This window comes from Sapajus apella, unplaced genomic scaffold, assembly GCF_009761245.1.
Source record: "Sapajus apella isolate SASKATOON/1434 unplaced genomic scaffold, GSC_monkey_1.0 scaffold20, whole genome shotgun sequence".
Lineage (NCBI taxonomy): Eukaryota > Metazoa > Chordata > Mammalia > Primates > Cebidae > Sapajus > Sapajus apella.
In genome coordinates, this window is record NW_022436960.1 from 11,281,939 (window position 1) to 11,298,820 (window position 16,882).

General features: G+C 37.1%; 1 protein-coding gene across 3 annotated transcripts in view; it reads left to right on the forward strand.

The window, feature by feature from the left end:
- TRIP11 (thyroid hormone receptor interactor 11) overlaps nucleotides 1-16,882 on the forward strand; it is a 74,543-nt gene that overhangs the window by 23,403 nt on the left and 34,258 nt on the right. For all 3 annotated transcript variants that reach the window (XM_032287605.1, XM_032287604.1, XM_032287606.1), the window contains 6 exons: nucleotides 1,715-1,755; nucleotides 2,114-2,200; nucleotides 5,287-5,499; nucleotides 6,362-9,391; nucleotides 14,402-14,542; nucleotides 15,075-15,268. In XM_032287605.1, the coding sequence (XP_032143496.1) occupies nucleotides 1,715-1,755; nucleotides 2,114-2,200; nucleotides 5,287-5,499; nucleotides 6,362-9,391; nucleotides 14,402-14,542; nucleotides 15,075-15,268 (3,706 nt within the window). The remainder of the gene's footprint in view (nucleotides 1-1,714; nucleotides 1,756-2,113; nucleotides 2,201-5,286; nucleotides 5,500-6,361; nucleotides 9,392-14,401; nucleotides 14,543-15,074; nucleotides 15,269-16,882) is intronic.

A 16,882-nucleotide genomic window follows, 5' to 3' on the forward strand; every position in this document is an offset into this window, starting at 1 on the left:
TTATACCAGTATTCTGTGTTACAGAAAATAAGTACTAGATGAAATAGGCCAAACACCAGTAAATAAAATAAATTTTAAACAACTTGTACTCATGTTTTAAAAAACAAATTTACTTATTCAAGAATAAATTTACTTATGTAAGAATAATACATTTATTTATTTATCATATTGGGTGATCCAAATGAGTTTATTTGCTTAGAAAAGAAACTCACTGCCTTAGTCCTTCCCCTTTTTTCCATTTCCATTGCCACTGAATTATTTCAGGCTATCCTAATTGCTTTTTGCCTCTGTTAGCTATGACACTTCTCTGAATGTAGCAGAATAGCATAGTGGGTAAGGACATGACTGGGTTAGAATCTAACTCTATCACTAATTAGCTGACCTTGGACAGGTGAACATCTCCATGCCTTGATTATTTCATCTATAGGGTTGGGATAATAATGGTATCTTCCTTGTAGTTTTAGTACTGAGGATTATATGAGTTTCTGTCTGCGACTCTTTAGGATAGTGTCTAGCCAGTAGTGAGTGTTGAAGAGTTAGCTTTTGAAATTCTCCTTTCTCCAAGATTCCTTCAATGTAGTTTTTTTTTCTTTTGCAGCCAGAATAATTTGTCAGAAATGCAAAGCAGGTTACTCTCCTGCTTTTAGTACTTTGTAGCTCCCTGTGAACTTTGGGATGATGTTTAAACTTCTTAGTTAGACATGATAATGTCTCTCATGATCTGATTCCTGCCTACTCTTCAGTTTAAACTTTTCCCATGCTCCTGCCATTCTAAGCTTGAGCCATGTTGAATTTCTATAGCTCCTTAAACCAGCAATGTTGCCTCTTTGCTCTGTCACTCTTGTATTCTCTGCTTTCTCTGTGGAGTGTCTCTATGGCTCTTAGCTGACTCTCAGTGTATTGATTCAGTGCAGGCATTACCTCCACTGAGAGGCACCTAGCACTGCCACTTCCTGGCCTCATTTGCTCCTCCTCATCTCGATTAGGTGTTTGCCTTGTTCTCATAGCACCTCATGCTTGCTCTATTATACTATGTTGTAATCCTCTGCTTACTAGTTTTTCTTCCTCTCTGAATTGTAAGCTCTTTGATAGCAAGGGCTAAGTTTTTCCAGCTTTTTATCTAGCACCTGGCCTCATAGTAAATGCTAAATATTTCCTAAGTAAATGTCGAATCAATGATTTCAGCTGTGTTTTTTTATGTGCCTCTTCTATTGATGATCTATCTATAATATCAGATTGGTTTTTTTTTTAATCAGCATTCATGTCTAAATCACTTTAGATAATTGAGGTATTATGGTATTGTGGTGGTATAAATATACATTTATTATTTTAAAATTATTTTCCTCCAATCTTAAACCATGTACTATTTCCTGCCTCTCAGACTAATCAATTAATTTTGAAACGTAGTTGTCGTTAGCATTTTTATCAAGGCAATAACTTATGACTCATCCACAATACAGTTTTCTTTCTTACACTTATCCACAGAATTGTATTTTAATGTGGTTTCTAATTGGCATTTACATTATGATTTATTTGATACAGACAAAAACAGAAATACAAAATTACAAATATGTGTTTCACTCAGAACAATAACTGCTTGCCAGTGGTGCTTAAATATACACTTTGTTTTAATTGGGTTGCATTTCTGAGTTTAATATCGAAGATAACTTACTCTAAATAATTTTAATTTCAAGTTCATTTGCTGTTTTTACAGATGCTGAAAATGAAATAATGAGATTGAGTAATTTAAACCAGGTAAATTAATTTTCACAAATGTTATGTGTGTAGAGACAGTGGAAGCAGATCCTTTACCAAAGTGAGAAATGCATGTTAATTTTCCTTAAGAGATTCAGAGAGTTGTTTTTCTAATAATTAGAAGTTATTTTGTAAATATATTTTTATATTTTTTCAAGCATGATAAGGAAATCTATAAGAGTGTTGAAAATGAATGGCTGGCTTCATTTTAGACACTCTTGTAAGTGTTGCATTCTTATAATTATTATATATCATTAAAGAAATACTGAATAGAAACACACAGTTGTATAGATTGCCTGCTTTTTTGAAAACTGGAAATTTCTTGTTACCTGAAAACACTGCTTTAATATTTTTGTAGGATAACACTCTTGCTGAAGACAATCTGAAACTTAAAATGCATATCGAAGTTTTAGAAAAAGAGAAGTCATTACTGAGTCAAGAAAAGGTGGGTGCTGTAAAAATGGGGCAGAATTAAAATGGTGTGTGTAAATGGACTGTAAAGTCCACAGCCAAGGGCCGGTTGATATCCAAATGGAATGTTTAGTGATTGAGCTCAAGTCCTGAGAATAGAGCTGATCTCATTGATGCATGTCAGGCTAGGTTGAAGTACCTGGGCAAAGTTCAGAGTATAGGTGGCTGGCTTTGAGTTTATATTTAGAAATAAGCTGGTAGGCACACAGAAACAAGCAGAAAAGACAGGTGGAAGTCCTGTTTTGGTTTCTGATGATGGCCTGAGAGCAGGAGCATACACAGGTAGGTCAGGAGGTCTGGAGTGGCATGCTATAATAACTGTATATACTGCTGTGTGCTTCAGAATGTGTTCATTGGAGTAGACAGGACTTCTTGGTGGTGAGGGGTGCAGAGCGGCAGTTTCAGTGGTAGAAAGAAAGTGTTTTGTTTTTGAGATGGAGTTTCGCTCTTATTGCCCAGGCTGGAGTACAATGATGCAATCTTGGCTCACTGCAACCTCTGCCTCTGGGTTCAAGTGATTCTCCCACCTCAGCCTCCCAAGTAGCTGGGATTACAGGTGCCTGCCACCACACCTGGCTAATTTTGTGTTTTTAGTAGAGATGGGGTTTCTTCATGTTGGTCAGGCTGGTCTCAAACTCCCAGCCTCAGGTGATCCGTCTGCCTTGGCTTCCCAAAGTGCTGGGATTACAGGCATGAGCCACTGCACTCGGTGAAATAAGGCCTTTATAGGGGTACAGAGCGACCGTTTCAATGGTAGAAAGAAGGTCTTTATTATGTATGTTCATAGCAAGGAAGAAATAAGATTCTGAAAGGGAAAGGTATTTAGAAGTATTTTTATGTTTGTATCACTTTGGGGAAATTTCTTGGCTAAGGCAGGTCCTTAAATATAGGACAGTTATAAGGTAGTATTATTAAGTTAAAGGCCAGTATCTTAATTTAAATTCTTAATTTTAAAAACTGGTGCATATTTTCTGATATATGTGTTCAGAAAACATACATACTGAAAACCTTCAGACAGTATAGTGAAGTATCTTTCGCACCTTTATGGCTTGGCCTCTTTCCCAGGGACAGTCTCTGTTACCAATTTCTAGTGTTTTTTTGCAGACTCTGTCTATGCATGTATCATTGTATATATCAGTAGCGTTAAAAAATACAAATGTTAGCATATTATAAATACCCTTTTTACATACCATATTTCCAACATCTTTCCACATTAGTATATATATAGTATTTCTCAAACGGACTGCTATTGGCATTTAAGCAGGAAAATTCTTACTTGTGTGCACTACCCTGTGTATTGTGGGATTCTTGCTGCCTCTCTTTCTACCCACTACATGCCAGCAGTATCTCCCAGTCATTTAAAAAATTACTATATTATATGTATTTCTCTTTCCTATCTCTATTCCCATTGTATTCTGCTCTTCACCTGACTGACCTAGTAGTACAGTTTGCAGACCTCTATGCACTTACCTGGTAGGGCCTGTAACCTTTTCATGATGTGTTTGGTTTCTGTAGCTAGTCCTGATCGCTGTTTCTCCTTTCTTTTGATGTTAAGTAGTCCATTGTAACTTTTCCTTGAATTGTATCTGCTTACTGATTAAGAATACCAAGTATCTATGAGGGCGAGCACTTAGGGAGGCCAAGGCGGGATGATTGCTTGAAGCGAGGAGTTCGAGACCAACCTGGACAACATAGTGAGACACCATCTCTACAAAAAAAAAAAAAACCTAAATAAATTTTTTTAAAAGTCCCTATGAGGCTGTGAGCTTTTAAGATCCACCTAAAGAAATTGTTTGTGGTTATCCTAATTTAAACAGATAACTTTGGAAAGACTTAAGAGAATGCCGTCTTCATCTTTCAGCTGTAGTTAGAATAAATTTTTGAATTAGAAGGAAATAAAAATTGTGATAGAGATGCCTGACTGTAGATTTTATTGGGTCTCTTTTGGTTTTTTCAGCCAACTCTCCATAGCAATGTTGAGTTTCTATTATATATTAGGGTGTTTATTTGAAGGAATTTGAGATTCTTATTTTTTTTAATTTTACTTTTTAGAGAGACAGAGTCTTGCTATGTTGCCCAGGTTAGTGCTGTGGCTGATCACGGCGTGATTATAGTGCACTACAGCCTTGAACTCCTTGACTCAAGTAATCCTGCCTCAGCCACCTAAGTAGCCTCCTGGGACTATAGGTACATGCCATCACACCTGGTTCAAGACTCTTCTTTAAAGTAGATTCCATATAGGTTTGATTTTTTAAAATCAGTCAATGAAAGAAGACTTTAATATATAATTTTTTACAAACATCATAACTAGAGACTGAAATAATGTTGAAGCATAGAGAACTGCCCCACTTCTGACATTTTGGAGAAAGCATTAAATACCAAGTAGTAGACTATAAAATGTATATATACTATCTTTAGGAATGTCAGGTGTGACAGGGGAATCTAGTCTGTGCTCAGAAAGTAAAGGAAGGAAGGAGGGTTATTTCTTGGGTCAAGAAAAAGTTCCATATTGTGACAGAACCGTAAGTAATAAGGGAAATTAGTAAGAGAAAAGAAACGTTTCTAATTAGAGAGGCTAAACTTTTGGGTGAAGGAGCGTTGCTTTTTTATGTTTTTATTTGGTTTGTGGCTGTTGATGACTGGATGTTAGAGAATGGAAGTAAGGAAGGCAGAAAGACCTGGGGACATTTTGAAAAGTATGTTTGTATGGTAGGTGGGGCCACGGGATGGATAAAGGGAAGTCACAGTGGAGCAGGATGGGAGAGGCTTTCAAATGGGAACTTTTTTTATAAAGAAGTTGGCGCTAGAGGACAAACTTACAGTCATTACATCTTGTCTAGGATTATAGAAATGTTTTGCTTGAAGCTACAAGAAAAATTGCGCATGAAGGAAGGATGTGGTTTGTTGAATTTCACATACCATTATTGAGGTATTGTTCAATACTATTTCCAATATAGAGCACTTAAAATAGATTCCCAAGTTTTGTTTCTATGTATGTTTTTAGTCTTTTGGTGTCTCTAATTGAAAGTATGTGTTGCTTTTTTCCCTTTATCATTTCAGGAAGATCTACAGATAGCACTTTTAAAATTGAACAACGAATATGAAGGAATTAAAAGTACAGCTACAAGAGACATAAGTTTGGATTCAGAATTACATGACTTAAGACTTCATTTGGAGGCAAAGGAACAAGAACTCAATCAGATTATTAGTGAAAAGGAAATACTGATAGCTGAGATAGAAGAATTGGACAGACAAAATCAAGAAGCTACAAAGGTAACACTATTAAATACAGTGAGGCAGCACATTCTGTTAAGTAGTTAGTAACTTAAACACTGGATTGACATGCAGAAATGGGTGTGATTTAATTAATGGTTTAGTTCATAGATCTTGACAAACCTCTTTGGTAAAGTGCTAGGTAGTAAATATTGTTGGCCTTGTAGGCCATATAGTCCCAGTCTACTAAACTCTGTTGTTGTCATATCAGCAAGTGAGTGTGACCATGTTTCAGTAAAATTTTATTTACAAAACAGGCAGCATCTCTGAGTTGGCTCATGGCTATACTTCATTGACTCCTGCTCTGGTGTAGAGATAAAAATGAACAGCATATGCTATTTAACATCTTTGGTTTTAAATTCTTATCCCTAAAATGCTGGGGCTGGGCACAGTGGCTCACGCCTGTAATCCCAGCACTTTGGGAGGCTGAGGCAGGTGGATCACCTGAGGTCAGGAGTTCGAGACCAGCCTGACCAACATGGAGAAACCCCATCTCTACTAAAAATACAAAATTAGCCAGGTGTGGTGGCACATGCCTGTAATCCCAGCTACTTGGGAGGCTGAGGCAGGAGAATTGCTTGAACCTGTGAAGTGGAGGTTGCAGTGAGTCGAGATTGGGCCACTGCACTGCAGCCTGGGCAACAAGAACAAAACTCCATCTCAAAAAAGAAAGAAAAGATAGATTTGCTGTAAGATAGTAGTAAGTACTTTTGTAGTGGGTGTTTTGATAGAAAAACAATGTTTTTAAGAAGGATTAGAAATATCTGAGGATTATTCTATTATGTGTGAGATTTCATAAAATTTTTATTAAGTACTAACTCGAGAAAATGTTGTAAAGTCACTATGCCAATTTTTCTTTCAGCATATGATTTTGATAAAAGATCAGCTATCAAAACAACAAAATGAAGGAGATAGCATCATCAGTAAACTGAAACAAGATCTAAATGAAGAAAAAAAGAGAGTTCATCAACTTGAAGATGATAAAGTGGACATTACTAAAGAGTTAGATGTACAGAAAGAGACGTTAATTCAAAGTGAAGTGGTGCTAAATGATTTACATTTAACTAAGCAGAAACTTGAGGACAAAGTAGAAAGTTTAGTAGATCAGCTAAATGAGTCACAAAAAAGTAATGTAAACATCCAGAAGGAGAATTTGGAACTTAAGGAGCATATTAGACAAAATGAGGATGAGCTTTCTAGAATAAGGAATGAGTTAACTCAGTCTCTAAATCAAGACTCTGGAAGTAATTTTAAGGATAATTTACTTAAAGAAAGAGAAGCTGAAGTTATACACTTAAAGCAAAGTCTTTCAGAATTAGAACAGCTCAATGAAAATTTAAAGAAAGTTGCTTTTGATGTCAAAATGGAAAATGAAAAGTTAGTTTTAGCATATGAAGATTTGATGCATCAGTTGGAAGAATCTATTGCTGATAACAAGCAGCTTTCTCTGGAAAAAAACACTATTGTGGAGACTCTAAAAATGGAAAAAGGAGAAATAGAAGCAGAATTGTGTCGGGCTGAAAAGAGGCTGTTGGAAGAAGCAAACAAGTATGAGAAAACCATTGAAGAACTGTCAAATGCACGTAACTTGAATGCCTCTGCCTTACAGGTGGAACATGAGCGTTTAATTAAACTCAATCAAAAGAAAGACATTGAAATAGCAGAACTCAAAAAGAATATTGAACGAATGGATATGGATCACAAAGAAACTAAGGACATTTTATCATCTAGTTTAGAAGAACAGAAGCAGTTGACACAACTTATAAATGAGAAAGAAATTTTTATTGAAAAACTTGAAGAAAGAAGTTCAAAGCTGCAGGAGGAATTGGATAAATATTCGCAGGCCTTAAGAAAAAATGAGATTTTAAGACAGACTATAGAGGAAAAGGACAGAAGTCTTGGATCCATGAAAGAAGAAAATAATCATCTGCAAGAAGAACTGGAACGACTTAGGGAACAGCAGAGTCGAACTGCACCTATGGCTGATCCTAAGACCCTTGATAGTGTTACTGAACTAGAATCTGAAGTATCTCAACTGAACATGATCAAGGATCATCTTGAAGAGGAAATTAAACATCATCAAAAGATAATTGAAGATCAAAACCAGAGTAAGAGGCAACTACTTCAGTCGTTACAAGAGCAGAAGAAGGAAATGGATGAGTTCAGACACCAGCATGAGCAAATGAATGCCACACACACCCAGCTCTTTTTAGAGAAAGATGAGGAAATTAGGAGTTTGCAAAAAACAATCGAGCAGATCAAAACCCAGTTTCATGAAGAAAGACAGGACATTCAAACAGATAACTCTGATATTTTTCAGGAAACGAAAGTTCAGAGCCTTAATATAGAAAATGGAAGTGAAAAGCATGATTTATCTAAAGCTGAAACGGAAAGATTAGTGAAAGGAATAAAAGAACGAGAACTGGAGATTAAACTTCTAAATGAAAAGAATATATCTTTAACTAAACAGATTGATCAGTTGTCCAAAGATGAAGTTGGTAAACTAACTGAGATTATTCAGCAGAAAGATTTGGAGATACAAGCTCTTCATGCTAGAATTTCTTCAACTTCCTATGCTCAAGATGTTGTTTACCTTCAACAGCAACTGCAGGCCTATGCTATGGAAAGAGAAAAGGTATTCGCTGTTTTGAATGAGAAGACTAGGGAAAATAGCCATCTAAAAACAGAATATCACAAAATGATGGATATAGTTGCTGCCAAAGAAGCAGCTCTCATCAAACTACAAGATGAAAATAAAAAATTGTCTGCTAGATTTGAAAGTAGTGGCCAAGATATGTTTAGAGAAACTATTCAGAATTTATCACGTATCATTCGAGAAAAAGACATTGAAATAGATGCACTAAGTCAGAAATGTCAGACTTTATTGGCAGTTTTACAAACATCCAGCACTGGTAATGAGGTTGGAGGTGTTAATAGTAATCAATTTGAAGAGCTTCTACAGGAGCGTGATAAGTTAAAACAGCAAGTAAAGAAAATGGAGGAATGGAAACAGCAGGTGATGACCACAGTACAAAACATGCAACACGAGTCCGCCCAGCTTCAGGAAGAACTTCACCAACTTCAGGCACAAGTTTTGGTTGACAGTGATAATAATTCTAAATTACAAGTGGACTATACTGGTCTGATCCAAAGTTATGAGCAGAATGAAACCAAACTCAAAAATTTTGGACAGGAATTAGCACAAGTTCAGCACAGCATTGGGCAGCTTTGCAATACCAAGGATCTTCTTTTAGGAAAACTTGATATTATTTCACCCCAGCTGTCTTCTACATCATTGCTGACTCCCCAATCAGCAGAGTCTCTTAGAGCAGGTAAGTCTGATGTATTGAGTGAATCGCCTGAATTGCTTCAGCAAGAGATAGAAAAGCTAAGGAAATCACTACAAGAAAAAGATGCCACGATTAGAACTCTCCAGGAAAATAATCACAGATTGTCTGATTCGATTGCTGCCACCTCAGAGCTAGAAAAAAAAGAACACGAGCAAACTGATTCAGAAATTAAGCAGCTAAAGGAGAAACAAGATGTTTTGCAAAAGTTACTTACGGAAAAAGACCTCTTAATCAAAGCCAAAAGTGATCAGTTACTTTCTTCCAATGAAAATTTCACTAACAAAGTAAATGAAAACGAACTTTTGAGGCAGGCAGTAACAAACCTGAAGGAGAGAATATTAATTCTAGAGATGGACATTGGCAAACTAAAAGGAGAAAACGAAAAAATAGTAGAAATATCCAGGGGAAAGGAAACAGAATATCAAGCGTTACAGGAGACTAACATGAAGTTTTCTATGATGCTGCGAGAAAAAGAGTTTGAGTGCCATTCCATGAAGGAGAAGGCTCTTGCTTTTGAACACCTATTGAAAGAGAAAGAACAGGTATGTCCTGGATGGAGTATTGTTGCAAGAGGCTGAGGTAGAGGAGACTTTTTTTATGCTATTCCATTTATATTGTCTTTGGAGAGGACTGTGCATTTGTTCATTTAGAAATATTTATTTCAAGGTCTGATTCATTCTAACTAAATTTTCCTCAGAGACATCTGGAAGTTCTCCCTCAAATTACTGGGTATTTCCAAATATTTTAAGTGATACATTAATTTTTTTACAGTTTGCTAAGTAGAAAAAAAGAATTTGGTAGTACTTAATTTTTTTTTTCTTTCTTTTTTTTTTTTTTTTTTTTTTTTTTTTGAGACAGAGTCTTGCTCTGTCACCCAGGCTGGAGTGCAGTGGCCCATTCTTGACCCACGGCAACCTCCACTTCCCAGGTTCAAGTGATTCTTTTGCCTTAGCCTCCTGAGTAGCTGGAGTGCAGTGGTGTGACCTTGGCTCACTGCAACCTTTGCCTCCTGGGTTCAAGTGATTCTCGTGCCTCAGCCTCCCAAGTGGCTGTGATTACAGGTGCACAATACCACACCCAGCTAATTTTTGTATTTTTAGTAGCGATGGGGTTTCAACATGTTGGTCAGGCTGGTCTCAAACTCTTGACCTTGTGATCCGCCCATCTCGGCCTCCCAAAGTGCTAGGATTACAGGTGTGAGCCACCATGCCAACCTAATATTTTTCTTTATATAACATAAGTGTGTCATGAGAGAATTTTGAAGTCACTTCAGTTTAATCAAATTTTAGGTATATTTCAGTAACTTAACATTTTAGAGATTTTTTTTTTTTTTGAGATGGAGTCCCTGTTGCTGAGGCTGGAGTGCAGTGGTGTGATCTTGGCTCACTGCAACCTCCACCTCCTGGTTTCAAGTAATTCTCCTGCCTCAGCGTCCTAAGTAGCTGGGATTACTGTCATATGCCACCATGCCTGGCTAATTTTTGTATTTTTAGTAGAGATGAGGTTTTACCATGTTTGTCAGGCTGGTCTTCAACTCCTGTCCTCAGGTGATCCTCCCGCCTCAGCCTCCCAAAGTGCTGGGATTACAGGCGTGGGCCATTGCGCCTGGCCTTAGAAATTGTTATGTATATATATATGTGAAATATACATATGTCTTTAACCATCTGTAGTAAGAAATACATTTTACATTGTGACACAGTGAGAGAGAGGGAGGGAGAGAGAGAGAGAGAGAGAGAGTGAGTGAGAGTGTGTGTGTGTGTGTGTGTGTGTGTGTGTGTGTGTGTGTGTGTGTGACTGAAATGTTTCAGGAACCAGAAATTGCTGTTACTACATGTGATACTCTGTTTAAAAAAGAATATGCTATTCAGGTAGGATGACTTGGGTTAGAAATTTTAAAAAATAATAATTAAAAGCTGGGTGCGGTGGCTCACGCCTGTAATCCCAGCACTTTGGGAGGCCAGGGCAGGCAGATCACAAGGTTAGGAGATTGAGACCACCCTGGCAAACATGGTGATAGTATCCTGGCCAACATGGTGAAACCTTGCCTCTACTAAAAATACAAAAATTAGCTAGGTGTGGTGGCGCATGCCTGTAATCACAGCTACTTGGGAGGCTGACGCACGAGAATTGCTTGAACACAAGCGAAGGTTGCAGTGAGCCAAGGTCGCACCACTGCACTTCAGCCTGGCGACAGAGCAAGACTCCATCTCAAAAAATGATGATAATAATAATAATAATAATAATAATAGAATGTGCCGCTGGGCACTGTGGCTCACGTTTGTAATCCCAGCACTTTGGGAGGCCGAGGCGGGCAGATCACCTGAGGTTGGGAGTTTGAGACCAGCCTGACCAACACGGAGAAACCCCATCTCTACTAAAAATACAAAATTAGCCGGGCGTGGTGGCAGATGTCTATAATCCCTGCTACTTGGGAGGCTGAGGCAGGAGAATTGCTTGAACCCAGGAGGTGGAGGTTGCTATGAGTCGAGATTGTGCACTCCAGCCTGGGCAATAAGAGCAAAACTCTGTCTCAAATAAATAAATAAGTGCTAGGTGACTCATTAAATTGATTTTTATGAATTGATTAGTCACAACCTGAAATTTGAAAAGTATTGGACATGAGTAATACTTTTCTCGTGGTAGGCTCAGTAAACATTGTAATCCCAGTTCTGTCAGTGTTGCGACTTTGGATGTGTTTTGACCTTATTGGTTTGTTTATTCAGCTGTAAGACAGAAGGTCATAGCAGATATATGGATAGTGCCAGTAGCTTTTGATAATATTTAATTTTTTAAATGCGATTCATTTTAGTAAGAATTATGAGAATTTCCTGTTTTACTATGTACTGTACTATATATGATAGTATAGTGTAGGGCTTGTTTGGTAGTGTATAGGGTGCTGTGTAGGGCTTGTAGTGCCTTTTTTCTGTGATTTCTATACTTTTAGTAGCAGAAATTTGGAAAAGAGATGATAGGCAGAACAATAAAATATTCAGTTAGTGCTTCTTGAGCATTACATGCCGCCAGCCTTAAGATACAAAGTGATTTAACTTCATTTGCCAATTAAGTTTCTTCTTAGAGTCTTAGATGAAGGTTGTGAAAACTTCATTTTTTTCCTTTGTCATCTGATGAAGTAGGCACACCGATGATCAGTATTAAGGTGTTCTTCCGAGATAACTTCTTAGCTTTCATGGTACTGGTTTGTAATTGATGTGAAGAGAATCTTAGAGGCTAGAGCTTCTTGTTGTTCACTAACCCAAATTAGCTGTAGCTTCTTATGGTTGTAAGAGTAGAACAGAGGAATGTAGAGCAATGATGTCTTCTGTCATTTAGAGACATTTTGGAGTTTCAGCATTTTGTGCAATTTAGTTCTATTTCATTGACATTTACAGATCTAAAGTGTGCAGATTTTATTAATGCTCTCTCACTTTTAAAAGGAAGGCTCCCTAAGTTAAGTAGTAGTTAACTATTATATTACTTGAAGGTAATTAATATAAACTAATTTCTTCCAATACTCTCTATGTAATTGAAGAGTGCCTTTAGATTATATCTTGAATATAATGAGTAACATCATTTTTTTTTTAGGGAGAAAAGGATGTTCTCAACAGGAGATATTCAAATCTATTTAATTTCTCAAAACATTTGTTCTTTCTCTGTAATGTGAAAAGAAAATTAACTGAAAAATGATTTGGAAAATATTGGCCTCCCTATCCAGGAGAGGTGTTGATAGGAAAGGAACAGATGGTTTTATATTTTGGTTATAATGATTTATCCTGGGGGGATACATTATATATTCTAAAGAAATGGAAAGTTTACATGAAAACTTAAAATATGCTAAACTATAGGGCCGGGCGCGGTGGCTCAAGCCTGTAATCCCAGCACTTTGGGAGGCCGAGGCGGGTGGATCACGAGGTCAAGAGATCGAGACCATCCTGGTCAACATGGTGAAACCCCGTCTCTACTAAAAATACAAAAAATTAGCTGGGCATGGTGGTGCGTGCCTGTAATCCCAGCTACTCAGGAGGCTGAGGCAGGAGAATTGCCTGAACCCAGGAGGCGGAGGTTGCGGTGAGCCGAGATCGTGCCATTGCACTCCAGCCTGGGTAACAAGAGTGAGACTCTGTCTCAAAAAAAAAAAATATGCTAAACTATAAATAGGTTCATATGATATGCATATTTAAAATGGAGAAAAGAAGTGGCTGGAGGCCATGCATGCTGGCTCACGCGTGTCATCCCAGCACTTTGGCAGGCTGAGGTGGGTGGATCACTTGAGGACAGGAGTTTAAGACCAGCCTTGCCAATATGATGTAACCCTGTCTCTACTAAAAATACAAAAATTAGTTGGACTTGGTGGTGCATGCCTGTAATCCCAGCTACTCGGGAGGCTGAGGTATGAGAATTGCTTGAACCTGAGAAGTGGAGGTTGCAGTGAGCCAAGATCACACCACTGCATTCCAGCCTGCGTGACAGAGCAAGACTTTGTCTCATAAAAAAAAAGAAGTGGCTAAAGCAGTCTGACACATTTTTGTGCTTTTTAGAATTTCAGCTATCATCTGAAACTTGTGGCCTTACTTTGCAGTGAAGTTGCTTTCTCTAATAACAATTGTGGATGCCTTATGAATGGACAGATGTGCGCACACACACATTTTGTTGATTTGGGGATTCTGAATACTTTGTTGTATAGGGTAAATTTGAAGACATTTTTGTCCTTTGGGTACCTTTTAAAACATTTCTTTTTCTTTTTTTTTTTTTTTTTTCCTAAACAGTCTCAATCTGTTGCCTGGGCTGGAGTGCAGTGGCACAATCTCGGTTCACAGCAGCCTCCACCTCCTGGGTTCAAGCAGTTCTCCCACCTCAGCCTCCCAAGTAGCTGGGACTACAGGGGTGGGCCACCATATCAGCTAATTTATATATATATATATATATATTTTTTTTTTTTTTTTGTAGAGATGAGGTTTCCCCATGTTGGCCGGGCTGGTCTCAAACTTCTGACCTCAAGCAATCCACCCGCCTCAGCCTCCCAAAGTGCTGGGATTACAGGTGTGAGCCACCACACCCAGCCTTTAAAACATTTCTAATAACCTTTTTCTTTTAGAATAGTTTTAAATTTATAGAAAATTTGCAAAGCTAGGTCTTGTAGACCTCATACTCAGTTTCCCTTGTTAACATCTTACATTGCTATGATGTATTTGCCACAGCTAATGAACCGATATTGAGGTATTACTATTAACTAAAATTCGTACTAGACTCGAATTCCTTAATGTTTGATAAGTATCCTTTTTCTGTACCAGGATGTCATTCAGGATACTGCATTATATTTAGATGTCGTGTCTCCATGGCTCCTCTAGACTGTGACAGATCCTCTGACTTTGTTTTTCATGACTTTGACATAGTTAACTACGTTTTTAAATTAGTTAGGAGTCTCTCTGAGCCTACTCTGGCTTGGGGGGGCTGCTTGATTTAAAAATTAAATGAATTAATAATTTAATGGAGAAAATGTCTCTTTTTAAATATGTTTTGTTTTTTTTAAAGCTAAAATTGTTTCTTTCCAAAAGGGCAAGACTGGGGAGTTAAATCAGCTTTTAAACGCAGTTAAATCAATGCAGGAGAAGACAGTTGTGTTTCAACAGGAGAGAGACCAAGTCATGTTGGCCCTGAAACAAAAACAAATGGAAAACACTGCCCTACAGAATGAGGTACACTTTCACTTTAAAGGAATTACGAGTCAGACAATAAGTTTAATAACTATTAAGAGAACTGGAAAGCTGATCAATGAAAATGACTTCCTCTCTTAGGTGATTTTTCTTAGTCTTCCTCTGCTGTGCGGTAGTAGGATTTTAGTCTCCGATGGTGTATTTTTTTTTCAGTCTTCAAAAGTGAAAACTATAGCATATCTTGGGTGTAAAAAAATTGCCCACCCATACAGTATGGGAAAAAAAAATGACATTTGCTGAAAAAGTGGCCTGTCGCAAAGAGTACTTTATACAATAGAGTGATTTGTATAATTCCATTTTCCATTATGGTCACAGGGAATAAGATTTTGCAAAGTAAAGCTTCCATTTAAATATTCAAGATGATTTTTTTTCCTAGTGTAAATGCGTTATGCAGCGTGAGAAATTGGTATACAAGTAATATTCTTCAGTAATGGGGAAAAGATGTGATAACAAAGTGGTTTGTATCTGGGGAAAGGGAGCATTTTGTAGAAGAAAAATAATGTCCTCTACCTAGGTTCAACGTTTACATGACAAAGAATTTCGGTCAAACCAGGAGCTAGAGAGATTGCGTAATCATCTTTTAGAATCAGAAGATTCTTATACCCGTGAAGCTTTGGCTGCAGAAGATAGAGAGGCTAAACTAAGAAAGAAAGTCACAGTATTGGAGGAAAAGCTAGTTTCATCCTCTAATGCGATGGAAAATGCAAGGTAATTTTTTCATTTTTTTGCATTAACTTTAACTGAACTCTTCTTGAATGTCAGACTCAGTGTTTTTTGTATGTTAGCTCATCCTTGCAAAATTCATTATCTGTATTTTATGGATGAAGAAACTGAAGGTAAAGAGATTTAATAACCTGCCCGAGGTAGGCACACACAGCATGTGCAGGGGTTTCACACTTGCGTCTGTGACTCTTAAGCAGATCTGGCATTCAAACTGTCTGTATCTTGTTCATCACCTAGATCATTGCCTCTTACCATTTTAGGAGGACAGTTTGAAATGCTGACTGATTTTAATTGGCTCTGTCCAACTCCCAAAGAACTATTTATGTGGTTTTATTTTTCATCGAATGATCTAAAGTTGAGCAGCATGTGGATATTAGAAGGAAGATAGTAAAGGAAGTAGCAAAGTAAAGACCAAGGTCAGGATGAAGAATTAACTGGGCTTATTAGAACTCTTGAGTGACCCTGGTCCCTGTTTATATATTTTAATTTCTCTCAATAAAATTTTTTCTTGTTTTTTTTTTTTTGTTGTTGCTGTTATAAAAATATTCTAATTTTCTCTTTAGGAAAATCATGTAAATCCAAAAGAACACAGAGCCTCACACGCCCAGAGATCATATTTTTGTGTTACTTTTCATATTTTTATGTCTGTGTGTATATACTGTATATCTTTTTTAAAGCAAAACTGAGTTTATAATATTCAGTCTGTTTTGTAACTTGTTTCCATCAATACGAATGGCTGTACATGTTAAACCATATGTGTTTGCAGTATTTTATGGCCACATAATATGCCATTATTTGGATTTGCCATGATTAACCCAGTCATTTATTATTGGACATTTATTGTGTTTTAACTTTTCAAAATCACTGACTGTTGACATGATATCCCAAGACATGTATTTTGTGTTGATGACAGATTATTTCCTTAGTGTAAGTTTTGAGAAACAGAACTTCTAGATCAAGATCAAAACTTCTGAGATTATACTGTCAAATTATTTTACAAAAAATTGTGTCAATTTATATTTCTTACTGGTATGTGCATCTTTTTATCTTTTTATGATTTATAACACAAAGGGAGATAAAATGAGACGATAGATACTATCTATCTGCAAAGAGGTTATAGGCCAGTAGAGGCAATATTCCTGAGGATGAACCCCCTACCCCACCTTTGCAGAGTGTATTATTATACCTTCAGATTCAGCTGGAAAACTTGTTTAAAAAGGATATTAAAACAATGAGTGATCCTTTGACTCTGTGTATCACTTTGGCGGAAATGCCGTAACATTTTTTATTCTCATCCTTTTTTGTGTTTTTCAAGCCCATATTTTTTCTTAATTAAAATAGTTTCTAGTCCCTGCTCCTGTCGTTTATTTTTCATAACTTCCAGAATAACCTTCCTTACATAGAGCTGTGATCTTGTTACTCCTTTTTTAGAAAACTGATCTTGACTCCAACGATGGTCCCAGGCTCCTACCACGTTAGCCTTATGGTCGGCTACATCCAGCCAGACTGTATTACTCACTTTCTCAGAGCCACTGTTTTCCTATTTCTTTTTTTTCTGCTTTTTCTTTCTTTCTTTTTTTTTTTTTTTTTTTTTTTTTT